At 38.7% G+C, this 27,869-nt stretch overlaps 1 protein-coding gene across 2 annotated transcripts in view; it reads left to right on the top strand.

Annotated features, from left to right (window-relative positions):
• The window catches only part of LOC140301726 (MAM domain-containing glycosylphosphatidylinositol anchor protein 1), a 183,489-nt gene that overhangs the window by 49,613 nt on the left and 106,007 nt on the right, over positions 1-27,869 (top strand). For both annotated transcript variants that reach the window (XM_072380324.1, XM_072380323.1), the window contains exons 3-4: positions 385-524; positions 22,884-23,058. In XM_072380324.1, coding sequence (XP_072236425.1) covers positions 385-524; positions 22,884-23,058 — 315 coding nt within the window. The remainder of the gene's footprint in view (positions 1-384; positions 525-22,883; positions 23,059-27,869) is intronic.

Genomic DNA, 27,869 nt, shown 5'->3' with positions numbered 1-27,869 from the left:
TGCAAGACTGTTGATATCATACAGCTGATGCTGTACAATATTAAAGCACTGTTAGAAAAGCTAGAATTTGCATTTTGATCTTCTAAATGTGACCAAAGTGTCAGTTTTTCTATGACTATCTGTATTTATTGTCAGAAACTGATATGCATTGAACAAAAAAAGATTTTTATGGAAGGTTGTGCTTATGCAGATGAAAGAGTGATATAATATATTTATCTGAGTCATAGATACTAGCTTACTCACAAAAGAATGCCCTTTTTTCTTCTGCAGTGATGTTACTAAATATATAATGTGTTTTCTTTTCCTCTGTGTTTGTGTCTGTGCCTATTTTTGTGTGCGTGCGTATGCATGTGTGTGTGTGTGTGTCTTAATGTTCTGTCACAGCTCCAGCCAACGCCCAGATTGTGCACTCCGGTGCAGCATGTAACGTCAAGGATGATAACATAAGCGAGAGAATCTACACCATCAAAGAAGGAGACACACTTGTGCTTCAGTGCATTGTTAAAGGACACCCACGACCACAGGTAGGCTCCCACCCCGAGCATTTATTGTATATATGCAGGTCGACATGTATTTTTCATGCTGATCCAAAGTGACTTGGATTTAATGTGCAGGTGAGTTTGGAGCCTCTACTCCAAGCCACTTGAAATTGTTGTTGCTTCACTCTGAACACGACCTCTTACATTCTGCAATCTCTGTAAGAACTGCACACATTATGAGTATTAAAGTAATCGACAGAAAGATTGATGGTTTATGTCAAATATATTAACTGTCCTAAGTTTGGTTAAATGACACATGTTAAAATCCCATGGTTTAATCAAACTGGTGTCATGAAAAGTAAGAAAGATTAGTAATATGAATAATTCCTATGTTGTTTTATGCAGAACTGAACTGAAGCAATCACTCTCAAGATAGCTGGTGACTTTTATTACAATATGAATAGTCATGTAGTTGATTGGTGGCACACATCTCTCTCTCATTCATCTACCAGCCAGTCAGAATAATCAGTAAGCTTTGATCAGCCTTTATAACACTCTGTTTTTTCTGGAAGGTCCTTATTTTCATACCTTAATCTTAACTAGTTTTGCTGGTTTTCTGTCTTTAGGACCACTTTACTAACACAAATATAGCAAAGCCTAAGGTCTTATCAAGCTACTGATGTTGTTATAATGCATGAGTAACTCTTTAAATCTTGCAGAATTTAACATTGTTTACATGGTGTGGCTTTTTTTCATGCCAGCACTTTGGGGTAAAACATGCTGGTGACTGAAAAGGCTGCAAGCGAGGTGGACGCATTCTACGATTACCATCTGCTGCAGAACGTGCCCCGTATTGGACAGCATATTTATATGATGCGCCCATGACCCATTACTCATGTTCATAGTGTCAGAGTGGTTCAAATTGTGCTGAGTCACACAATCTCATTTTTACGTGGCTTTTAGTGGCATTATCTTAAAGCAAGGCCTGCTTTAGGGCTTTTAGCTGAACCATGATGGAAACAGGCTCTGTCCTGAGTCCTTTGTCTTGTTACTGACACCGTCACCATATTGGCTTAGCACTATACAAATTGTTTTGATGAAGGGAGGAGGCAGTAGGGCAAAGTAGTTGCATTGTGACTTAAAGGTCATGGGTTTAATTCACAAAACAGCTGGTTGGATAACCGTACTCTGAGCTGTAAACAATTCAATTACAATACTTGCCTCCAGCAAGGCGAACTAAGCCACGGCACTAGTGGATCCTTGTTGGATAACATATAGAAATATAGTAGACCAGAATGATGCAAGCATGATAATGTGTGTAGAAATTAATAGATGATTAGTTTAAGGGAATTATGCATGAGATAATTTGATGTTTATTTCACCAGCTTTTAAAATTGCTTGGGGTTTTTTATTTGTTTTATAGCTGTTTGAGTACAGCTGGAATGTAGGAAGTAAATCTGCTTTGAAAAGAACATTGTGTTCATTTTAACAAATTTTTTTAACAACATACTCTATGTTAGAGAGCATTTAAGCACACGTATGAACAGGAGAACAGAAAGACACACACTCTAACCTCTACAGCTGGACACGTGCTTTCTTGGACTAAATCCCAGCAAAACATTTCGGACCAAGGTATGTGTGTAAGCGCGTAAGTGGGAGTGTGTGTCTGTGCATGAACTTTCAGAGCTGGATGTAAGATGAACTGAGGTGACTGCGTAGGGGTTGTGTGTATTTGTGTGGCAGTGTGTGAGGTGAGAAAAGCAATGTTCCTCATGGGTACATGTCCACTGGCATCACATCAGCATGAATAAAACAGTGCCTGTGTCTAGGCCTTCAATTCCTCTATTGGTGTTTACATGAATACGTGTAGGTGCGTGTGTGTGTGTGTGTGTGCGTGTGTGTGTGTGTGAGAGAAGCAGCTTTATTGTTTGACTTTGCAGATGCAAAGCGATCATATTTAATTTGATTCTTGGCTGTTAACCTTACCTACCTGTAATTATGGCTGTCATCCCTCTCTCATCTAATCCATCAAGCTTTCTTTCTTTCTTTCTTTCTTTCTTTCTTTCTTTCTTTCTTTCTTTCTTTCTTTCTTTCTTTCTTTCTTTCTTTCTTTCTTTCTTTCTTTCTTTCTTTCTTTCTTTCTTTCTTTCTTTCAGATTCAGATCATATTTACAAGCTATGTACCCCACCCCCAATGCAATTTTCAATAAAACTTTTATTTTCACCAGTGCTGAAATAATAATCATTTCAGTCAACATATTCTGAATAACACATACTACACAAGTTCATTCCCCTGGAGCAGTTCAAACGTGTAGGAAATTGCGTCAGTGATTGCTTGTTCTCTGGGTCGAAGGTGGGAGTGTATCTTGAATAATGAACATTATGGTCACATTGTCAGAATATAAAATATATATGTTGTGCGAAAACAAGACTTACACTGCCTCTGGCAAAAAAGACACTGGTTGTGGGAGAGGGTGTGCGGGAGTGTTTGGGTGTTTATCTGTCAGAGAGAAAATATGTACGTAGACACAGACTCATGAATAAAGGCAGACAGGGGCAAAGAAACAAAGAGTAGACTCTGGCAAAGAGTTGCAGCCGCGAAAACATTTCAGAGCCTTATGCCTTCGGACATGAAAGTAGAGATAGAAACAATATACCTTGATTGAATCATTCATGTATGTATCGAACCGAATGCTCCCAATCTTCAATTGAACCACATGCCAAAGTTGTCACCAAATACCACTGAACTGTGCTTGCATGATTTTGTTTATTACACTACTGCCAAGAGATTGCCTATTGATAACTTCCTCCGGAGGTAATGTGGTTGGTACAGTTAAATCGCCCGTCAGAATGCTCGTGTGAAAAAAAGCTTTCAAAAGAACCTATACAACCCAGGTGTACAGGTGTTTATGTATTGGTGTCGTACTGCGTTTTTATGAAGACCACCAGGAAAGAAAGACTTTGCAATGACAGTGTGATATTTAGGACTTCTTTCGTGGGGCAATAGAAGCAAACAGTGGGTGTGCTGACCTCACTGTCCCTGTGCATTATGCTTGACGAGCACACTGCAGCATTCTGCGTTGAGTCGGGTCCCAGTGGGCTTACAGAGTTTCCACTGCAATCCACAAGCTGCATCGCAAACTTGATCCTTGTCACCCGAGTGTCTCCTTCATCCATGCTTACAGCTTGCCATACCTCCTCTCACTTACACACATGGATTTCCAGCTCTGCCAATGCACAATAGTCTTCTTTTTAGTGTTTTCTTTCTTTCTGTTATTTCTTTTCCATGGTTATTGTCCCATTTTAATTTTTACAAATATTTTGGAAACATTCAGAATACAAACCGAGAACCTCAGGCATCCTTGGGATGAATATATTCTGACATTAGCATAGAGTATCCCACAGCAATCCAACAGCTACACCATCTATTCAGATTCTATTCTATTCATCTATGCAGTTGGTGCTGTTTCATCACAAACACATGTCGCTTTCTTGTGCTTGGGGTATACTTTGCACACTTTCTTTGGATATTGCCAGTGTTTTCAATTGTTTTTCAAAACAAATGTTTAAAGAAATACGATATATTGGATGAATAAAACACTTTAGGCCACATTTATTGATAGTTTGGTTATGGCTCAAACCCTGTTTTGGCAATGAAGAACTAACGAGTCACCACTCGCTTTCAATCTGTGTGCTCTATGGCATGTGTTAGGCAGTTCCCTGCTGATTGCACTATTATTTATAATTGCTTATATAATTGTTTATGATTGCTGCTTGGGAGATTTTGGGGAGGGGGTAATTCCCCACTCCATTTTTTGGGGAATTGCAGATGTGGTTGAAATAAGACTTCCAGTTAAGTCAAACTAATTTATAAAGCACATTTAAATCAGCTGCCTCTGGCAAAGTGTTGTCCAATAAAATAAAATAAAATAAAAGACAAAAGTTCTGAGGCAATGTAAGTAAGTAAATGGAAGCAGTAAAAAACTCTGACACTTAGTTAGAAACCAAGGAATACAACTGTGTTTTGAGGTAGGGCTGTCATGCAGGGGCAATTGTTTCCATAACTCAGGAACTACAACTACTAAAAGCAGCAAGAGACCTGGGGACAGCCAAAAGCAAATGGTCAGTAGACCAAAGTGGACTTACACTTATAAGCAGTCTGAAACATACAAAGGAACAAGCTCATTAAGTGCCTTATTAGTGAATAATGAAACCCCTATAATCAATCGTAAAAGGTACTGCAAGCCAGTGAAAGGAAGCAAGTTTGGTGGAAGGAGGTGTTCTTGTTTGCATTTGGTGTTCAAAGATGAACCGAAGCATTTTGGAGCACCTGCAGCAGTGACAGGGAGGCCTGGCTAAGATCAACATACGGGGCATTACAATAATCCGGTTGGGATGTGATGAAAGCGTGCATCACTTTTTCGATCAATAATAAAAAGGATTTGACGCTGAATAAAAGCCTGGATTTAAAGAGAAAAGGCTGAATTGCTGAGTTAAAATTTTAAGACCATTATCAATCTATTCATTTTTAGTCACATGTTATTAATTTGCGAAGGGAAAAGCTAAGCTATCCTGAGACCTTTAACAGTGATGATAATAGTATAGTCTACCAGCACTTTTTTGAACACTGTCACAAAGAACTTTACACGGGAAAATTTTCCTCTGTGCTGTTCTTAAGCATAGAAGTAGAAGTGCCCCTAAATGTCAAAGAGGCTCATCAAGCCGTGACACAGAGGTTTCAGGCTCAGGCTTGCATATATTCACTCACCATCCTTTTCCGGAATGGCATTCTTGTAAGTTGAAGGGCAGAGAGAAGACAACAGTTATGCTGGTTGTTATGTAAGGTCAAAGTGTTTTCCTTTTTCTTTTCATAGCAACACGTTAGGCTCCCTATTTTAACAGCTCAATTTTTTTCACCGTCCATAGTTGTCCAAAATGACACATTTAAAGTATGTTGAATTAATTGTTGAAGTTTGGCCAGATAGACTGCCCAATCTATGTAGCCAAGTAGTATAAGACCACCAGAGTTGCATTGGTGCTGTTTTTACACCACAGTTACTCCAGCACTGCCAATCCAAAGCATTGTAGACATAATCTTGCTACCCATGATTAATCTGTATTTTGTTGAAAAATGCCTACATCTATAGATAAAGACTGTAATGAAATATTGTGTTTTTTATTTTCTCTCTGGCAAGATTAGGTGAAAATACCTTTGCGATCGATTTCATCATGTTTTGCACTAGATCACTTAGCCTTTGAAATATTTTCCTTATAAGAATGAAAGAATTGACAGTTGAGCAGCTACTGCAGTGAGCTACCGTGCACTGGATTTTATAGGCATCCTCACAGAAAAGTTTGTTCTGGCCTCTGGGTGTTGGCGGTAATGAAAGATGTTCAAGTCTTCTAGCGGCATTGGTATTATTTATGTATGTACTCTATTGCAGCATGAATCTCCTCATAATGCTCTCTGTTTTCACTGTTAGAAAAAGAACGCTCACAGAAATTTGTCCTGATGACATTTTTATACATTTATTGATAAACACACTTACTGTGAGGCAGACCACATCGACTCTTTAAAAACGTTAGAGCTCAATCTTTTATTAATCAGATAAGCTGCTTCTTAGCAGTAAAGAATCTTTTATCTGTCCCTGGTTTCTGGCTCCGAGGGGGGGCTGCACATGTCCCACATTCTGATAGGTCTAGTTAAGATCACAGGAATACGATGTATGAGTTCTGATACTGGAATTTTCTACGTTTTCAGTCTAAACGTATTACAACTAAAGACTTTTATGCCATGCATTATTTTTCAATGCAAGGGGAATTTGGTTCACAAAAATTTGAATCAGTGCTGTCTCTGTGAGATAATACACACTCACTCTTTTTCTCTTCTCGCCTCTCACACAAGGAGGATCCAATTTAGCCATGGTGAGGCAAGCCCAATAAATAGCTGCTTTACTGAGAATGAGTCTGATTGCGGATTTATCCAATCCTTTATCAAGACTGATTGTTTACCTTTGCCTGAGCCAGATTGGATTGAAAAGGGAGCTCTCCTCTTTATCCACACAGAAGGGGAGAAAATTCCAATAATTTCCTTGTCTGTATGCCTTTTTTTTCTTCCTCTTTATGTTGTAGACTATACCTTCATATTGTCTCTACATCTCTTTTTTTTTTACCTTTACCGCTCTCAAATGACTCAATCTTCCTGCTTGTCTTCCTTTAGTCTTCATTTATCTTTGCCTTATACTTCTATCTCATCATGCTTAAACTTTCTTCATTTCATCCCATTCCCAACTTTCCCTTTGTCTCTTTGTTTTTACTTTAGGCTTTCTTTTTACTCTGTTATCTCTTCACTTTAGACCAACTGCAGCAAACAAGACATCAATTCAGAAACTGTTTTGCCTAAGAAGGTGACTTGGTTTGGGAAAAGTCAATTTTGTGTCTATTTTGTGTGGGTAAGGTGCAAACCTGCTGGTTCATATCCAGGTTATTTTGTTTGGATACATGCAATGTGGCCTTAAACAATCTTAATAAATCAGTTTTTTTAAGAAAGCAGCAGAGGGACCCACTGACTGCTCCTTCAATGTATTTACGTCAAGTTAATTGATTATATCTTTGGACTTTTGGTGCCCTCTTAAACAGAGGAAAAAAAAGAAAATGAATGTTAAAGGTCACCCAAATGGTGCTTGTAGCTTTGCTCGAGTTAACTCCTGTAACAGCGGGGCTTTTGGTTAACAAAGCACTGTACCCTCACTCACAAAGCCTTTCTTGTAACACACAAACACGCAGGTAGGGCACTCACACACTCTCATCGCTTCTTCAAGAACACAATAGGAGAGTAAATGGTTTTTCTGAAAATGATTCCTACCTCCTTATTATTTATTCATGGGTCTGCTGGTCATTGCAACCTTGAGACTTGCACGACCATGTGTGTGTATGTGTGTGTTTGATGGATTCTATACAAGGGAAAGGTGGAGAAAGCTATGGATGAGAAAAGAAAGAAGTGAGGAAGAGAGAATACTGGAGGGAGGGAGAGAGACTAGGGCTGCGGTCTGGAATACAGGTTTGGATTTCCGTCCTTGAGGGGAGAGTGGAGGACGATCGATAGTGAGGCTGAGAGCAAGGCTGATCGGGTGGCAGCACGAGGCTGCACAGGCACTCAGCGGGAACACAACCTAGACACAAACAAGGTCACTGCTGGACCCCCAGGTGGATGAGAAGACAGGAGAATGAGGAGGCTGAGGGTGGAAAAGAAGATCAAGATGGGCAGAAGTTTAAGGGAAGGTATTCAGATGACATTTACAAGTTTCATTTGAACTTAGAAAAAATGTTTATTTCTCTGCCTGTCTTTATGAACAGACCATACCAGTAAGGATAGAATTAGGATGGCGAGTGCTCCCAATGACATGCTTGACGCGTGAAAGTTTTTTGTTTTCTTTCACAGTCGTCGCAAGTGTCGACTCACGATAAAGAAAGAGTTGATGATGCATCAAGTAATTAGAAAAATTAAAAACAGAACAAAAACAAATCAATATTTTGAAATTTAAAGCACAACCCGCAAATACCCCTTCTTTAAATACTATTTAAGCAGCATACAACCCAGTCTTTCACTGTGAATGATCAACTACAAATTGGCCATAGAGACTCTAAATACTGAGAAGACATTTAATATACAATTATGAATAAAATATGTCAATATTTTAGTTTTTTCAGTTTAGTAGGAAACACATGTAAAGATGGATTGTACACAAAATGTACACAAAACATTCACAGGTTTCCAATTTTTATTGATATTTATTGATTACAATAAATAATCAAGCCCTGTCTTACCTGTTCCTTTGACACGTATAAACTCTATGTGTTGCAATGCAACTTTAATAAACTGTTCATAAATAGTATGTTAGATTTGTTAGCCCAATGCCCAACTCAAGCCGTTGCTAAAAGAAAGAAATTTGTGAAGAACAAGCCGCTAGTTCAGATTTGCTTGTATCCGCTTATAGTTGACAGTGTTGATCAGTTATAGGTCAGTAATAGCAGGCCTTGTTTAAACACAATAAAAATGATGAATAATAAGAATTGACCATGTAATTTCACTTCAGAATGCATCACAGCCAAACGGTGCACGATTTGACAATTAAAGCTTAAAATATAAAGTTACCACAGTTTCTTGGCTCCAAAGTTATTGGGTTTCACATCTTTCATTATTGGGTTTCATTTGTACATATAACTTTTATGTCAGATGTAGAAATGATGTTAAACTTTTATACATCATCAAGAAAATGTACAATAACCATGTTTTCAAGGATCCAGAAATTATGAATACTTTAATTTTCCTTTGAAAACTGTATCATGTTTGCCTACCAAGAAAGTGTGATACTTAGAAAACCTTTAACATGTTAAAAAAACGCCTATAAGGAATTAGAAGTGGAAGATGGTGTGTCATCACAGACTGTTATGCCAATCCACTGAATCCCATCCAACCCAATATTATCCATGGACTGTTCATTTTCAACTGTCAGCAGCTGTTAATTAATGCTAGATGTTAAAAACACATCGTTAAACTTTGATGGACACACGATTAAAGGTTGGAATCATGTAGACTGAGCCAGGACGAAACTTTGTTTTATCAATCCAGTTTTCACTACCTTGAAAAGAAATGTCTTTGACATAACTTTGGTGTCACTCCGGCCCTGGAAGGCAGACGTGATAATTGAGAATAACTGACGGGAATATGGCCTGATCGAGTAAAGAGAAGATTCAGTTTACATTGTGGTACAGAAGAAAAATGCTAACATTTGTAGGAGGAATTATTTTAGAATGAGAAAACTAGAGAAGATATAGTCAACTTTTGAACTGTTATTATGATCATTGCTCTAAAACCTTAAGAATAGAATACTTTAGCATACTTTAAATGAGACCACCCAATATGTTTTGCCCTCAGCCATTGTATATGAGACTAATCTGTGTTTGACAGTGTGAATGTAATTGAAAGAAGAAGAAACAGAGCTGGTGAGCACTGCACTGTACAAAGCTCATTCTGACTAGTAATGAATAAAACAAGGGGGTCAAGACAAGATAATGAACTATCAAATCATATATATTCTGTTTTTCTGATGTACACTGCTGCTAGAGGGTTCTAAACCCATAAGAACTGATGAGAATAAATTGCGATGATTTCCAGGAAGGTCCATTAGGAATTCTACACTTGAGATGCACAAAACATCTGCCACGTGTCTTTAGGCAAATCTGTATCATGTGTGCTTGATGTACTCAAAAGAAAATCATTGTAGAAACATTCATTCTTGTTTTGGAAAATTTCTCTGTTGTTGAACTATATGATGGTCTACAGTGGCTTCAGAAAATATTCAAACCTGTTGACATTTTGGATATTTTATTCTATTGAGGGTTACATTTAAGAACAAAAATCACATTGTACAAATATCAGTGCTTAGAAAATTCGATTGTCTAACAGTCTTTGATGATGTAATGATGATGAATCAATAACTAATAATTGAACAATAGGTTAAGAAGCAGATTAATATGTTATGAGACTGCAGTGATGTCCATTCCAACATTCTGCTCAGAGGAACGTCTGAAAGAAGTTGTTTTTGTGACAGAGAGAGCTATCTGTGCAATGAGAAGCACCACCACACATATCACTTTAAGTCCTAATGGAGATACATTGTCCTCATAACGAGCTATTGTTTTGCCATAAATACCCACATCAATTTAACAATTATGTGGGATTCTATTAACCAAACATTTTTTATTCAAAATACAGAGCAGAAGCTTAAACTGCTGTTCAAATGCTTTTAAGCTGTTTTGTGTCTTTGGCTCAGATGCTATGAAGAAACCTTATGTGCTACAGCTGATTACTAGATAAAGCAACAGAAAGGGAAAGTTTGCACAATAATAAGGCAAACAAGCCCATCTTTACTTTGCGTGTATGTCGGTTGAAGTGACTGCTATTTCAGACTTGTGCTTTGTTGAGAGTGATACGTATATGGAACTATGTTGTGTCTATGTTATGGACAAGCGCTGTGGTGCTCATTCAAACATGTTTAGTTGTCACCAGATTAATGGAAGGCAGTGCATGTCTGAAAGGGTTTAGATATCTGCCAATTCTGAAAGCAAACATCTATTAAAAAAAAAAAAACTAAAGGGGAAAAGAGATTAGCTTCTAAAGCAGGATGATGGTTGGAAACACACCTCAGAATCCACAGTGGCCTACTTCAAGAGGTGCAAGGTGAAGGTTTTACCATGACACCCACATTCCTTAACCTAAACATCAAACAAACATGTTCATAGGCGGTGGTGACAAAGGAGTTGTTAGTAAGTGCTGACGAAGCAGGATAGCCAGATTTTTCCCACACACTCATTTTTTCACGTTTAATGATATTTTGACATTGTGAATGTGAAAAAAATATAAAAAGATATTCTTGTTTAGTCTTGCAAATGGGTCATCTTTAACTTTTCCACTTTTGAAAAGCAGGTCATTTTTTCCTTGCTCTTCTATTCACAGTAAAATTAATTTTGACCAGTGGTATCCATACGTTCATAAGCCACTGTGACATTTTCACTGTACTATTCTGGTCAAAAAGGCAATGGTAATGGAAACAATGGTAACAGAAACCAACCTACTTCTGTGTTAGTTTGAGGAACAGCTGGCTTGACAGTGAAAATCAAATCAATTTTGCAATAAAATTAGTTTCCAAAACCAAAAAGACATATGAGTTTGAGATGTCTGCATCTGAATATTATGGACTCCTCTATACCTTGCCTGTATGCTTGACTGTCTCTGGAGTGTCTGCTGCCGTGGTAACGCTCTGTACTTTTAGACAAGCCCCTCACTGAGGCTAAAAATAAAAAAGAAAAGGTCTAAACGTCTGTATGTATGTGCTCACAAAGTAAATGAAACGGCAGAAAGAGATAAAACTGTACTGAATAGAATCTAGACAGAGACACAGACAGATTTGTGTGCTTTGTTGTTTCCATTCTTTAACATTTAATTTAAAGATGCTCAGACTAGGTTATTTCTTGAGAACTTAATTTTGTTGTGTGACACCTTTGCCATATTGTTTTTTGATAAGTTTTACAATTGTGAATGTAATGCCTTCACATCCATATGTTGGATTGTTGATTTAGTCTGTGACACTTGATGCATTAAAAGTGGAAAGCAGGGCCACTTAGACCGCCTTCTATGGGCCAGATTTTTGTGCAGTGCTGTTCTTGTATTCATTGCATTTCTAAATGATTGGTGAGATTTGTTAAAAATGTCAGAATCCACCCTAATTAGTGCCTCCTTATGTAGGCTGCCTGTGTGACATAAATGCAGGGATGGCCACATATTTCTTTTTGTCTGGAATTGTTGTGGTTGAGTGAAAGCAAACGTTACGATATACCAAGACACAGAAAATGACCAAACACGACTAGAGGAACAAAAATGGTAAAAACCCATGGAAAAGTTTGGATAATCTTTATTTTTTCTGTTTTTCTGTGGAACTTTTGGAATTAACTTACTGAAGGTTTGTAGGTATCTGTAAAGCTGTTCTTTATTTCCCTTGTGTATCCATCCTCTCGCATTTCTCACTTCTCAGCAGCCTGGCATCATCATGCTACTCAGCAATGACATCATCTGCTCTGCACATAATCAAAGGAAGACAGCAAGCGCTCAAATTTCTCCATCCCACGCTGTGCTTCTGCTAATTATCCATTGCTCATTACATTAACACATCCAACATGGGTGGAGAGTGTAAGGTAGCAGCTGACGCTGCAGCTGATGGCTGTCGGCACTTTGAAAAGAGCTGTGTGTACAGGCGTAAATGCTGTATATGGAGCTGATGCAACTGCATCAGGGCCCATGGTAACCAGTGGCCTGCATGAAGAGATCATCAACAAACTTGTGAAGAGATCAATGTAGCTCTCATTCGTTTTACAATACCAGAACTGCCTTTGGGTTTTCTTGCAAAAACAGTTAGTGCTATAAACGATAGAATGTGCAATCATCCCGGAGCCAAGTTTTTGCACCATGTCATCAAGGATGTGATGACATCCATTTGTCATAAATAAAAAAAAAAAAAAACACATTTACATAGCATGACAAACATTTCACATATACATGAATATCATTGATTAACTCCCATTTGTTGTAATTATAGATTATGTTTGTAAAAAGGAAATAATGGATTATTTGAAGTTAAAAGATGAGATGACAGGGAATGCTGGGTCACTGTATTTCTAGGCATGCTTAAAATTACACAGCAACATTGCCACAGTAGACAGAAAATGACAAACAATGTCCCCAAAGCAAAAATGTGTTTGAGAAGGAAGTTTAAAAAAAATTCGATGACTTCACATCGCAGAAAGTTTAGGAAGTGTACTCAAAGTAGAAGTTGAACTTTTGTTTTGGCCTTGGTGCAGAAAACTTTGCTTTCATCAACTTAGTTCTCAATAGTGTCATGCACTGCCATTAAATGTGCTTTTATCTATTATAATGGTGCTTCCAAACCAGTTTGTTTTTCTTTAATATGTTTTCTAAGTGTCCAAAGCGTGGAGCCTTTTACTGTTCTAAAAATGTATATCAGTGTTTGAAATATGGAATGACAGCTGGTAGGACAAGAGGATGGAAGAAGGAAGGCTGCAGACTGGATAGTGAGTTTAATATTTAGATGCAATGTGATGGACAAGGTTGGCTTTGACCATCTTACACTGGGTCCCTGACTTTCCTCTGGCTGTGTATATCTGCTGATTCTGTCTACCTTATGTCCTACTGTGACTCAAACTCATGTGATGTTTGATCACACAATGAGCTCATTTTCTAAACATTTCCAAAAATCTGAATCGAGCAAGGGCCTTTTCTCCTGGTAAAGGTACATTTTCTGAGATTGAATAGGGTTTCTTTTAAGAAGAAGCACCTGAAGCTTTATTGTAATTTATGCAAGAAACAAACTAAATGCACATCAGCATTAATTTTCGTAAATGAGTTCACATTATCGCGGTTGCAGGCGATTCCCGTTTCCTGTAATTGTATAACAGCCTTGGTCTCATATTACTGAGGCAAAAGAGCGACAAAAGCATTCATATTGTATGACAAGGTTAGAGAAAGGAGTGGTGTGTGTTCAATATCAATGAGTCAGTTTTATTGAACTTTTTTTTCTGTCTGATCTCTGCACCCACTGAGGGAGGATGGGAAATGTTTCAGTGAGATTTATATTTAGACTGCAACAATCATCAATGATGGGAAATCATGTAATGGAAAGGCCATTTAACTGGCATCCCAAATAAACATCTATCGTATTTTTTCAGCACATTTTTACTCTCAGTCCAACCTGTTAACTCTCTGCTCTTCCTTCCCTTTGATTATTTACTTAGTCTTTTCTCTTGTCTTTGTCTTTTTTCTCTATACAACTTTTTTTCCGTTTTGTATATTTTCTCATTTCATTTTTATGTATATGGCGGCAAATCAAAACAAATGCCAGCTTGAAAAATTGAAAAATACAGTCCGATTAAAGCTAGTTCATATTAGTCCAATTCATTGAATGCCAAAGCAAAACATTTTTTTGGCATTTTGAATCATCTCTTTGATTCAATACTTCGTCCTGAATGTGCATGAGGTGATAGTGGAGAGAAAAATTATCTTGTAACGAGAAAGACCGGAATTAGGAAGGACGGCTATCTGCCTCCATCGGACCTTTATGGAATCTCCTCCATCTCCTTTGAGTCCTTCTACACAGTCTTCTCTTCTACAGAGTTATTTCTCCCATATTTCCTGAAAGAAAACATCCATCTCATTTCACATACGCACCTGTTCCTTTGTCATCGGTGGCCTTGAATCAGAAAAATAACATCTATTTAAGCTGTGCTGCTTAAAATGATATTTATTACTCATTCTTACTTTTTAAACCCCAGATTTCTTCATTTCCTTTTGATGCTCGGTTTTTCCCTTCCTTCGCAGCTCTCCAGTGACAGATAATTAAAACAGACATTTCCATGCAGCAGGTCTTTTTTTGTCTTACATTTTACTAGATGTCATCCACACTTTGTCACATTAAGCATTTCAATTTAGCCATTGTTTGAAAAGCAAAGCAGGGGTGATTCCATCACAGGGTATTTATCACTTCACACTGCTACTGTCAGTCTGCACCATTACTCTGTTTTGAAGCTTTACTATAATTTCTGCTTATTCCTTCTGTTCCCCCCACATAGTTCTCCTCAGTTGTTGTATCCACAGCGTTTGTGCATGCATTTGTGGATGTCCCAGGGCATGTTTGTGTGTGTGTCTGCATCTGTGCCAAGTAGTATTCCCCGATAACAGGATTACCATCTTAAGCCCATTCATGGTAAGTGAGCCAGCTCAATGGATAAAGCCCTGTATCATAAACTCCACTGGCGTTACATCAAGAAAAGAGTTGGTAAAATTGTAGAAGGCAGACCTAACTATTACTCTGAGTTACCGAAAAGGATTATGAGGATTCAAACTCTGTAACACCTCACAAAGCCGCTGTTTTATAGAGTGGGGGGAGCCTTGTAAGCAAAGGATTGCTTACAGTGATGTCAAACGAAAAAAGACTGGAAGTATTTTACTCAGGAGTCAATGGTTTAACCTGGCATTCATAGTCGGAGGGAGTGGATACAGATCAATTAATGTTTATGCAGCAAAGTTCAGATGATTCTAAAAGAATTCTAGCGGAAACGAGAAGAGAAAAATCCTCTTCAAACACTACTGTAACATTAAACTTGCTTCTCTACTGCAGGTCAAACAGGTCATTAAAATGGGTCAAAAAGTTGTTGTGGGAAAGATGAAAGGTCAACTTCGTAAACTGATCTGATTGAAACGTTAGACAAATCAAAGCAAATTAAGGACCCCTCCCACAATGACAAGGAATTGAATGTGGGGAAAGAGAGGCCTGAAAAAAATAAATAGATACAAAATAAAAAAATTGAGTGTCACGGCCTCAGGACACAGATGCAGGGTCTTTTCAAAAGCAAAGCGTTTATTTTCAACACAGCACAGCAAGGCAGGTTGAGGATCTCCCAGCAGAACAAAACAAAGGCTGTGAAAATCCTAAGCGCTCTCCTCAATAATTAAGGCTGAGGACGAGCGCAGCTATGAAAGTTAACAAACAAAAAACCTCTCCACTCTAGGAGAGAAACAGAAAAGCTACGAATGATTACAAAATAAACTATCACACTCTCCTAATGAGGCAGATTTAAACGAAAGTCGCACTCTTAAAAAAAAACAAAAAAAAAACAGAGGCACTATGAAACTTTAACTATAATCTTTCTTAAACTCACCTTTAACGGCGGCACAAAACCTTTCAAGAACAAAGCATAAACTGCTCCGCCAGGGGAGGAACTATGAAATTTACAAATCAAATCTCTCCAAAAACGGAGGAACAAAACAAAGCTATGAAACACTTACCATTGTTTAATAAATACATAAACTATGACTGTCAATAATTTACAAATAAATATGCTTTGCAAGGAGAGTCGCTCGACTGCAGGCTCGAGGCAAGACTATGACTGTGGACAAGAAGGCTAGATTGAGGCTCATGGCAACAGGCAACAAACTGGTCCAAGACAAGGGAAACGCAGACTATTTGAACACATGAGGGACCAAGGGGAATCAGGGAAGACAATCAGGTACTTGACACGGGAGGAAGGGCAAGATACCTGAAACAAGAGGGGAAAGTTAGTGATTTCAAAATAAAACAGGAAATGACGAGACGAGACATGAAACAGAACGTAAATCATGACAAAGAGTTTTAGAGGCAAAAAGAAAAGATGGTGTTTTGGAAAAAATCTATCAGGCTGTCTAAATGGAAATGGTTGTTGTCCCAGATGTCTTACAGAGGGTGTGTGTTGATTGCTTTTAATCTGGTACCCTTGATGATTTGGTATAATTGACTGTTTTCTCTCTTCCCAAAATACTAATTTAGAGACTTCAACATTAAATTGTGGATTTTTTTTTGGACTGCATAGCACTGGAAATTTGCTCTCTTTTGTCAGTAGCAAATGACTAAGTAAGTAAGTAAGCTTTATTTGTACAGCGCCCTTCACAGACTAGGGTCACAAAGCGCTTTACAGTTACAACAGAGCAATAAACAGGAAATACATACAATTTCAAATTCAAAAGGCCATGACAACTCAGTAACAATCATATCAGCCCCAAGACAACTAAGCAAAAAAAAAACCCTAAACAAATAAATAGGTCTTAAGTTGTCTTTTAAAGGAGTCAACAGACTCCATCGAACGCAGAGAGAGCAGAAGATCGTTCTAAAGCCTGGGAGCAACAGCTTGGAAGGATCAGCCTCCTTTGGTCCGGAAGCGAGTGCGTGGAACCATAAGTAAATTCTGATCCACAGACCCCAGATCCCGAGCTGGGGTATAAGGCTGAATAGGTTGAACACAAAAATGATCCGTTTGCAAAGGACTGGCTATCATAAACAGCTCTTTGTATTGAAGCAGGATAAATCAGATTTCATGGGTCTTTCAACGTTCATCACCCTTGTCCTGGAAGCTCGGCAGATTCTGAGTTTTCAAAGGGAGCCTGCTGTCAATCAGGTCTGGATATTTTGAGGGCCTCCTCTCCATACCAAGTATGATTAATGCCTGTATTCTGTCATCAGTCTGCTTTGAGGGAGGCCGGCTCAGTGAAGCTGGGACATGTGATGTCAGCTGTGGAAGAGTTAGGCCAGAAAATAAACCACAGGCCTAGATTACTGTATAGATTTGTGGAGAACATGGTGAGGTCTCTTCCAGAGTGATGGACATGATGTATTCCTGTTTGAAAAGATGAGGCAGTCACAGGCATCTCTTACTTGGCTTTACATCCTGAGTGCAGACCTCTAAGAAAAAATTGGTTAACTTATTCTGGAGCAAAGTTGGTTTAGAGACTTTTAAACATTTCAGTTCTTGAAGGCATCAATGTTAATTGAATATTTTGGCACAAGCTCCACTCCAATAGGGTGCAGGGATCCTTGAACAAGCTGCCTGTTGAGAAGAGGGCAACTCATCTCCATAGCTAAGAACAGATACAAAGCACCTCTTAATTAATCTGGATGGATGGATTCATTGGGGAATTTTTGCCTTTGTAATCAATCTTAAACCCACGCTCGTTCATTCTTACAGCACCAAGGTCAAAGAAGTTGTTTGACATTTTAACTGAGTGGTGTCTGAAGCTGGAGGAGGCGTTTTCTTTCCTTTTATTTGTGTGTTGGTCCAAAGTGTTCTTCCAGGATAAAGCGCGTTCCACTTGTTAATTACATCATCCCATCTGCCAGATTCAGAGCAACTTTTTGGTTAACTTGAAAAGATTATTTCTAAATCGGTTTTATATGAATGTGTACCTCAAAATGATCTGAACACTGGAGATTTTTAGGTGTACATGGGCCACAGAGGCTTTATGCACTCTTGGGTACATGGAGAAATAATGTTTTTTGTGAGAAGTAGGGTTTTCTTGGTGTAATATAGTTTAATCTATCAGGAATTATTAAAAATGATCCCTTTAAATCACATCTTTTCTCCAGTCATACCCCTTTCTTTCCACACATCAACACAGGTTTATTGATTTCAAGCTTACTTTGTTTCCAATTTATGATCCTATACAAGAGGTCTATAATAAATCCTGTCATTATAGACAATGTCCACTTTTGGCTGACTTTTGTCAATAGGGGTTTTAATTTAAGTCCATGGATGGTTTGAAGGCTCAGCATTGACCAGTCTATGAAATATTTTGCCATCTGAACCATTAACAGTATTCAAGTTTCTTAGATTCTGTGAAGAATTTATCATGAGGATGTTGTTGTGAATTTCTGTTTTATTTGCTTTGTGTTCACCCAAAAAAGTAACACCATACATTGTTAAATATCCATCAGTATTATGGAGTACAGCACATCTCCCGTGGCTGTAGACTCTCTGTGCTGCTCAGAAAATGTTGACTTGCTTGTCAAGTTGCGGCACATTTTGACAAAAGCAATGGATGATGTTTATTTGAGTCACATAAACAGCAGTCCAATGCAACAATGTGAATGCTGCATTTTGTGAATAGCAGCTTACTCCATACTGAAATGTAGATTGTTCAAGTGTTTACCTGAACAAGGTTGACCTAATATGCTGGGTTTAGATATTGAAACTTTAAAGACTTGAAATCTATATAACACCTTGTGAGATCTCAATATGTATTCGAACATTAAAGCAATACCAGCAGCTAGAGCACACTAGACCGTAGACCTCATTGGTAAACTGCTCATTTTAAATCATAAGACCATGTGATGTAATTTAAAGGTCTAGCTATTACATTTATGGTTCTAACAGTGCACAAAGTGCGATACGGTGTTTGGAAACACTAGCTGTTTAAAACTGAATTATTGCCAATGACTACCACAAAGCACATTACCACTAATGGAAAATTTACTAGCTCATTTAGCTGTGGCCAGTATTTTAGTGCATTCTTCAATAACCACAATTTGAATAGGGTCTAATGGCCCTCTCCCCCTCCCATATAAGCGCACCAACAAAATAGTCCCAACTCTCTTCTGCAATGCTCTGACGAGGCCGTTCCAGTACTCTCTGCATTGTTTCTGTTCTCTGGTTGAAACATCTGTACCCCAGACAACATACATCTCCCCAGCTGAACACAGAAACAGTGAACAAAACCTGCTGCATTTTATGTCGGGCTGAATCTCAAGGGACACCAATGCTTCCCCTCGCTTTACACCTCTAACCAGATGGAAGAGCTATTATCATAAAAGTCTCTGACTCAACAAAAGTGTCTTCTACTCCCAGCATGTGTGTGAGGGGGTCTGGGGGAATGTTTTTGCTTTTATGAGTGTAAATGGATGCATATTTGAATGGAAGATTAGATGACAACCGAATGTTTGGCTCTCCTCCACTTTGTAAAGAAATGAAAGAAGGCGTGGGGAGAGGAGGGGGATCACCCAGACAGGGATGAGGGAGAGAAAAAGGGCTCAAAGAGATATCAAGACCAATCTATCAGAAAAAAAAGAGAACTGAGTCAGTCCTCCATTGAGGGAACAAATAGGTGAGAAGGGAGAGTGAAGAAGGTCAGAGAAAAAGGGCACAGGTGATGGTATTAAACTGCTTGTGTCACAGCGAGATAAAGGCTCCTCTGCCACCTGGCTGTCATCTACATTGCACATAATATCCCCTTTATTCGTGATATCACCCCTCTCTGTTTTGCTTCATCTTCCACCTTTTGGTGGAGCAACTCCCAACGTGCTGCACTTTTTCTTTCTCCATCACACAGCTGCCAGTGCTGCTGCATATATCATTCTTTTTCATTCTCTGTTCTGCTGCCTTTTCACTTGCTAAAGAAACTATATCTCACTTAAACAAGCTGGCTTTTTTTCTTCCCTCACACACTTTTTCACCTACTCTTCTCTTTTTCACGTTCATTTTTTCTTCACGTTAATTTCTCTTTCTCTTTTTAAATAATACTCCTGATGATTCCATATTTTTGGAGTCTTCTTATAGGTTCCCCCTGTAGCATCATTTTTTTGTTTGATTAGGTATTGTATAGCTGGAAATATAAGAAGAGTACTTCAATTTGCCAAGTATCCTATCATATCGGGTAAAATACACAAACAAATACACAGTAACTGTTTTGAACTCATAAGCAGAATGTTTTTTTCACCTTTCAAAGCTTTATCACATAATCTTTTCATTAGAATTCCACTAAATTTGAGTCTAATATTAGATGTTCCTAAATTCCTGGACACATGAATAAGCTGTAGCAAACAGAATGTAAATAATTTTCATGACTTGCAGTCATCTGTTAATCCTTGAATATATATGGAAAAGCACACTTTATGATCACTTTCACTTGCACTGTTAATGTCTTTCACAAAAGTTCCCACATGCACATTCATGCAAAGTGGATTCACTAAACCGTAAAGAGACAGGGCTCAGTTCATTGCTCACCTTGGCTGGTTTGATCAATGGCGTTGTGCCTCCTCCAAATCCCTCCCACAAACAGAGCTGAATAAACAGACAGAGAGCATTTACACAGGCTCTGATAATCTGCTAATCCATATAACCTGCTTTATAATCAGCACCGCGCGTGATGGAGTGAATATATACACCAATATCACACATATCCAGAAACACAAGCAGGCAAGTGTGCATAAAAACAGAAAATGCACACTTCTACACAACTAACGTTTGCATGCGCACGTTTGCACACGTAAGCAGTATCAGTGGCTTTTCCCTATTATCCTCTCTGACCTCCTCATTGGGGCGTAGTTGATAGTCTCGTTGAGGCTGATAACAGACAGAAGGGTTAATGGGGATTAATGGACTGTACACATTTATTTTGGTAGACACACACACACACACACAAGAGGATAACATTACAGTTCAGATAAGTTTGAAGCATTCATATATCTCTGAAGTGTGTGTGTGTGTGTGTGTGTGTGTGTGTGTGTGTGTGTGTGTGTATCCTTGTATTTTGTGCTCTTGATTATTTTGGAGAGCAGTATTCCGACTGCCCGATGAGATAACTGAAGCGTGAAAAAGCCTTACAGAGTTTGTCAAAAGTCGTAATGGTCTGAGCACCGTGGACATCATTAGTACAGTGCTTAGTGTCATATAGATCAGGCTGAGGTTTCCTCATCAGAAAAAAAAAAACAATGAGTGCAATATCAGTTAGTCAGCCAATTTAATGACCTGCTTTGTGATCTTAAGACGCTTCATGCCTGTCATTCTAATGCACTTACTTTTTGTCTTTTTGTCACCTCATTTGCTTCATGCAAGATTTTAGAAGATCACAAGTACTTTTAGACATGATATACTAAGCATTAAATTCAGCATGAACATTATCTTCTATTTGAAAAATACTCATTCATAAAACACGTTTCAAATTGAGCATAAAGATTTTTATGGATCTCTAAAATTAGAGAGCAGCCTCAGATCAACTGCTTCCTAAGGCCATTCTCACACAAGTTCATCATTTCTTTGTCCGGACCCCCTGTTGTAACCATAAACACTTACAGCAAATTTAAGTTTTTTTTTTCTTTTTAGTGTTGCAGAACTCTGTACTTTAAACCAAACCACAGTCTTTTCCTAATCTTAATCATATAGTGTCTTTGTCTACACCTAACTGACTGATTTACATCAGTGTTGGTGATTTATTTTCAGAAAAAAATGGACAATGTTATTCATTTATGCATAAATTCATCCGTTCATTTATGTGAAAATTTTAGAATTTGGGAAAAATAGAATATTCTTTGAGGATTTAAACTGATAACTTTATTTTAGGACTACTTCTAGATGAGGGTATGAAACAGTTTGAGCTGAGTGTCTGGTAGAATAGCATTTTACATAATGTTTCTCTTTTTGCAGCCAGAGATGAGAAAAAGAAAATTTGAAAAAAAGATTTATGTTGTTTTCTCTTTCCTGCCACTGTTTTTAACTTGTAAACAGTAGAAATAAATATTAACTTGTCTTTTGTTAACTTGTCAAACAGCGGTCTCAAAGGTGAAACTAGAGAAAGAAACCAAAAAAAAACAGGATCACATGGTACTTGAACTTCAGTTTCCAGCAGAAAAGTCTGCCATGTCTGCACATCTTCTCCATCTTCCTTATGCAAACTTCGTGACTCTGTGGCTAATTTATAAAGCAGTGTTTGCGCCAAAGGTCACATGATGCTGCAGCTGGTGCATCCCAGCATCGCTGGGGACATCTTGTGCACATCTCAGAGATGCTACTGGCTTTTTGCAAAAATGGCACAATTTGCTGCCCTGGGAAATGAGAGGTTGTCATGCCAAAAGCTAAAGGGTTTACATACACATTCATTTGGCCTGCAATCTTCACAAGGGAGTATACATATTGTCACAGTTGAAAGCTTGATACACTTTGAGAGAGAAAAGGATGCTAACATGAGCAGCAAGCACATAAGACACTCAAACTGTTTTCATTCCATAATTATCATATTATTTATTGCCATCTTTCTTGAGATGGCAGCTGCACTCAACCCATCGTTTGACTGCAGAGATGTGGTTACAGATTTACAGAAAACAAAAATACACATGAAACTGTCAAGCAGGGAAGGCTCATTCCTTTACGGCCTATTGGTATTCTTCGGTCAAGGTTGAAAATTGTCTTTTTAGGAAACTATCTATGCGTCCCTTTCTTTGTTATGCTTTCAGGTATTTTTACTCCATGTGTAATTGTGAGCAGGTATAAACATTTTTTTGAGCAAAGACATATGAGAATTGATGTTTCTCAGCATTTTTGCCTGCAATGTTTTGTAGGACCTTCTATGAAAAACATTTTTCATAGCTTTTGTCCCCTCACCGCATCTAAATGACTGTCCCTCGGTGCAACTCACATTCACTTACAGCATCTTTCTCCTCTCAACATCCTCTTTCCCTTCCCCATTATCCTCAGGTGCGGTGGACGAAGACAGCAGGCAGTGCTTCGGACAAGTTCCAGGAAACATCCATCTACAACGAGACTCTGCGCATCGAGGGTATCCAGAGAGTGCAGGGGGGTCGCTACTACTGCAAGGCCGACAACGGGGTGGGGGTGGCTGCCATCAAGTCCATCCGCGTAGATGTGCAGTGTAAGTGGGCAGGGAGAAAGAGGAAAAGAAAAAGCTCCTTCCACTTTTAAACCACAGCTGACTGTCACTTCTGCCATTCCCACTGTTAGAGAGGACCAAGATGAGGAGAGATGGAAAGATTGCAAGAGGAAAGATGAAAGACTGATTGGATGGATGATGAGATTTCAGGTGGGAATGGTTTCCAAGAGTATCTGATGAATTATGGTGGAGAGGATGAAAAGCATGCTAGGAGGATTAGGAGGTGGGAGGGTAGATTATATAGAACAGTCTGAATGACTGGTATAGCTGAGACAATGAAACACATTGAAAACTACTGAAATTTAAATGAGATTTGTGCCATTGACTTATTCTATATATGGCAATACTACCATTTTTTTGTCAGATACTCCTGGGAAAAAGTGAAGCCTGTGGGACATAATGAGAGTTTTAACAGTTAGTCCAGGCAGCACGGGCTCCCTAACTCACTGTTTCTCAGCTTAAAGGGGAAAATTAATCTTTTTATTTCTTTGATTATTAAACTCAGACATCCTTATTGCTGTTTAACGGCGCCACATCCTTTTGAGATGATATCCCCTGCCATGGTTAGTATGTAAATCACCAATTGACTGATAATTAAACAAATTATCTCTCCTTTTAAGACACTCTTTCACCTGCCCCTGTAGTCTGTGGCTCTACAGCAGCCCTTTTGTTTGTAAAACAAAAAGGTAGTAGATTATATTACGAGAACCTTTCATCTTGGGCAGGCACCAGCAATTTTCCAGAGAGCCACTCCTCACTGGAGAGTTTTGACCCGAAACAATGTCAGCATGTAATGCTTTGGTGTTGCTGAAAAGAAACACATCAGTTTCAGAATCTGCTACAATCAAATTAAAAGAATTATGCAGACAGTGGAGGAGGAAGACAAGACATGTTGTGCAAGGCTCATCTTGCTCTCAATCAGTCAAGTGTACTGTGAGATTCTGCAAAGAGTGTTAAGGTTGACAGCATTACAATGCTACATTCCCATTACAAAAGATGGATGTTGTTTAGGCTGACATGCTAACCTGGAAGTACATAAGTATGCCCATCTCCGTCTTGGTATCAATGCTCAACATGTGATAGCTGAGGAGCAGCAATGTGTTGTAGGGGTCCCGTGCTGCTGCTTGTTTCACTGCCCCACTGTCCCTGTGAGTCAGGGGCTAGGTCATGGCAGCAGGCTGATTCACGTGCAAATACACACCCAACATTCAACATCAATACTTATATGCTCTTTGTCAATTCCTGGCACCCTAAAATCCCTGTCCATTTATTACATCTCATTTAGTAAAGCTCCTTCCTTCATTGATTCAATCATGTTAATGGTGGATTTATAGGCTAATAGAAAAAAGCAAATTTCCCAGTAAAAAGTTCCCTGTAACACTTAACACCCATTACCTGCCTTTCATTGTTCAACTTATCAATTCTTTTGCCTTGAGTAAAGTGTAACACCCTGGCCTGCCTCCTGCATCAAGCTATTTCAAAGATCTTCTTCAAGCACACAAACATACTTGTGCCATGATTGTCCCTTTGGGATTCATCACATAGCCTCCATCTTGCCACAGTCTCTTAATAGGGCCCTCCCTCCTACCCCTCTCCTTCTGCTGATGGTGTTAGTTCTCTCCAGGCGTTGGCTTGGCCCCCACTGGGGTGCTGGTAATTGCAGGGGGCCTGGGTAGTAAACAGGTTGCATTGTGAGCATAGTTGTGACAGGAGCTCTGTGAAGCTAACCAGCTCTGACGGTCAGTGCTTGTTCAATTCCCTTTCCCCCATGCTGCGTTAGACCCAGTGGCGGTCAGCCGCGCTTCCTACACAGAACGTCTTTAGTGCTAGAACGATGTATCAATTAGCCCAGGCTACCACAGAAAAAGAGTAAGAAGGGGAGATGAAAGCATAGAGAAAGATAGATTAGGAAAGTAGGACATAGAGGACATAACAGGGGCCGGAAAAGGAAAAAGCCAAGGAGCAACAAACCACCAGTGCTTGGTGTTAATGTGAAGGGAAAAGTCCCCAAAGGTCAACAGAAAATTAAAAAGGCTTGTTTAACCAAAATCAGCTAGATTTTGTCTTGCCGAAATGTGTCTTTTCTGGCAAGATATCACTTGAAACTCAAAGCTTTTAAAAGAGAGGTGTCACAGATTAAAAGTATGTGTTGTCGATAGAGCTGGCAGACAAAATAGGGAGGAAGATGCGTAGAAGTTGAAGCAGAAATGCGCAGGTATAAAAACACCACCTTGTCAGGGGGGGAAAAAGCACAAAGACAGTTTGCGTGAATGCTGGCATACTGATGTGCAGGTCAGACTTTAGTCACTTGAAGAGCATTTGACCTTTCCAGGAAAAGTTCTTCAGCTTTTACGGCAAATTGTGGAAGAAGCTGGAGCTCTGGGGACCGATTACAGCCAAGCAGATTGTAGTATTTAGGTTGCTAAAATTTGCACTACAAAAAATGGAAGAAGATCATGGAGAAATGTGAGGACAAAAAAAGATGGAAGGAGAGAGATGCCCAGAAGGAAATATAGAAATGGAGGAGGGAAATAAGAGGAAGAGAGTGATGCACGTGATACCGCAGATGCGCTCATTCTTCCCAAGCTTGATGCATCCATCAGACCAGTTATTGGACTAGAGGGCAAAATATGCTGTTACCCACACAAGGTACAAACAAGAGCTTTGACTCCCCCTCTGCCTCTCCTAATCATATGATTTTTCTCTTTTTATATGTATTGGTTATTTAATGCTGAGAATAAAAAATCCTGCACCTTCTATCCATACTTTATTCTTCATTTTCCGCATTATTCTACTTCTTGTCCTCATTTCTCTGATTTTAATGTAGTCCTTTCAGCCTCCATTTTTCTTACTTATGGTTTCTTTTGCCCTTCCTGCTTTTCTCTCAAAGCTACATACACCAGTGATGAAGTAGTGTGTGCGTGTGGATATGATGTGTATCAGCTGGGGTCTTTCTGCTCTCAGCTGCAATGCTCAAGTAAAAACAGCAGCGTCTGGCTGTAGGTCATCTGCCCTGCATGGGGATTTAACTTCCCATACAATCACATAAGTGCAAGCAAGTAGCATGCACACATGCAACACAAATATCCCCACTCTTCACTAATTGATATGCAGCTCACACACATCTCTCATATTGAGATTAGTTCTGGCAAGCGATAAAAATTTTTTTTAACTGATTAATGGAAGAACTCCTTATTAATCAAGGTTAATAGCAAACTGATACCAAATTTGTTTAATTATTTCAATCAGTTAAAGTTTTACTCAAATGAACATTTTTAGGGGCATTGAGGTTAGATTGTAGAAAGTACTATTACCAGCTATACTCCCTCTGTAACGGGATGACCTTGAGGGTAAGCTTTTGGCAAAGCTGTTGTGGAAGATGATAGTGTGAGAAAGCCAGTTCTAGAATGGATCAGCCAGATAGACGCAGAAGAGAAAAACCTTGTGGCCATTTGGAAGTGAATGTTGACACAGGCATTTACATGACTTATAGTAATCCATAGAGTGTCAATATAGAACAGGTGACAGGTTAACAGTTATATAAATAATGCAAACTGTACACACTGCATGAGAAATGTAAATTAAATTAAAGTAGACTGTTTGCTCAATCACGACCATAGGCTATTTGCCCACGTGGGTTCAAACAACCTAGGGTTATGTTTGAAGAATGTTTACAGACCTCCTGTAGTTGTGAGAGCAACTGCATGTGAATTGTAAAGATAGCTTCCATGGAGGTGACAGTCATTATGTTAAAGAATGTATTTTTGAATGTATCTAACCAGTAAGATATGTTTGTTATGGTGTTGTAGTAAAGTGCTCACATATTGTTAATTTAACTTAAAATGAGAAAAGTTCAAATAAACAAGAGAGAGAGAGAAGAATATGAAAATTAGATGAATGAATGAACCCCTCCTGCCTGCTTAAAATGATGTTGTGGCTTCTTAAAGAATAGTAGTGAGACATATGCTTTGATTAGGAAATGCTCATGTTAGTTGTATTTCCTTTGGCATGTATACATGTCTCATTTTACCAGGGCTAAACCTGTTGGTGTAAGAATCCCACTTGACTTGCATGTGGTATTGTAGGCTGGGTGCACTCCCATGAAAACTAATGTCACTGACCGAAAGAGTAAATAATGACCTAGTTTTCCAAGTTCCTGTGCATTTCCACCAAATGGATCGGGAATGTAGCTATACATTAATTTGTGTTAACATCACTTCCTTTCATGGAATCGTGATTTGGTCTGCTTAGATAAATCTAATTTACATATGTGAACAGACACATGTGTAAAATGAACTCATTGGATGCATTCATTGGCCAAGCCCAAAAGCATGCAGACCTACACTTCAAAGTGTGATAGTGTGTGAGAGTGTGAGAGGAACTGGAGGGAACAATAAGGTGGCGAGGGAGTGAATGATTGATGGAAACTGAAAAGACAGCAGGGAAAATGAGTGGAGATTTTCAGGACTGAAGCAAAGGCACATATTCAATATTCTACTTTGAATAGAAGGCTCACACAGAAAAAGTCACTTTCATATTCCTATAGCAGACACCCTCTCTCTCCCTTTCAGTTAATAATTTTGTCTTCTATACCTGCAGTGGCTTCACTTTGTATTTTTTGTCCCTCCTTTTCTCATTCCTCACTTTGCCTTCTTTTTTATTTCTATACTTTGAAGCCTGCCTCTGAATCAATTAATAATTCACTATATATTTGCTTATTAAACATTGAATGGGTTGAATGAATCAGTTTGGACGGGGGCCTGACAGCTTATTTTCTTTATAAATCTTCTTTA

This window comes from Leuresthes tenuis, unplaced genomic scaffold (assembly GCF_036924035.1).
Source record: "Leuresthes tenuis unplaced genomic scaffold, fLeuTen1.0.hap1 SCAF_2, whole genome shotgun sequence".
Lineage (NCBI taxonomy): Eukaryota > Metazoa > Chordata > Actinopteri > Atheriniformes > Atherinopsidae > Leuresthes > Leuresthes tenuis.
This window is presented reverse-complemented; position numbering and strand designations above follow the sequence as displayed.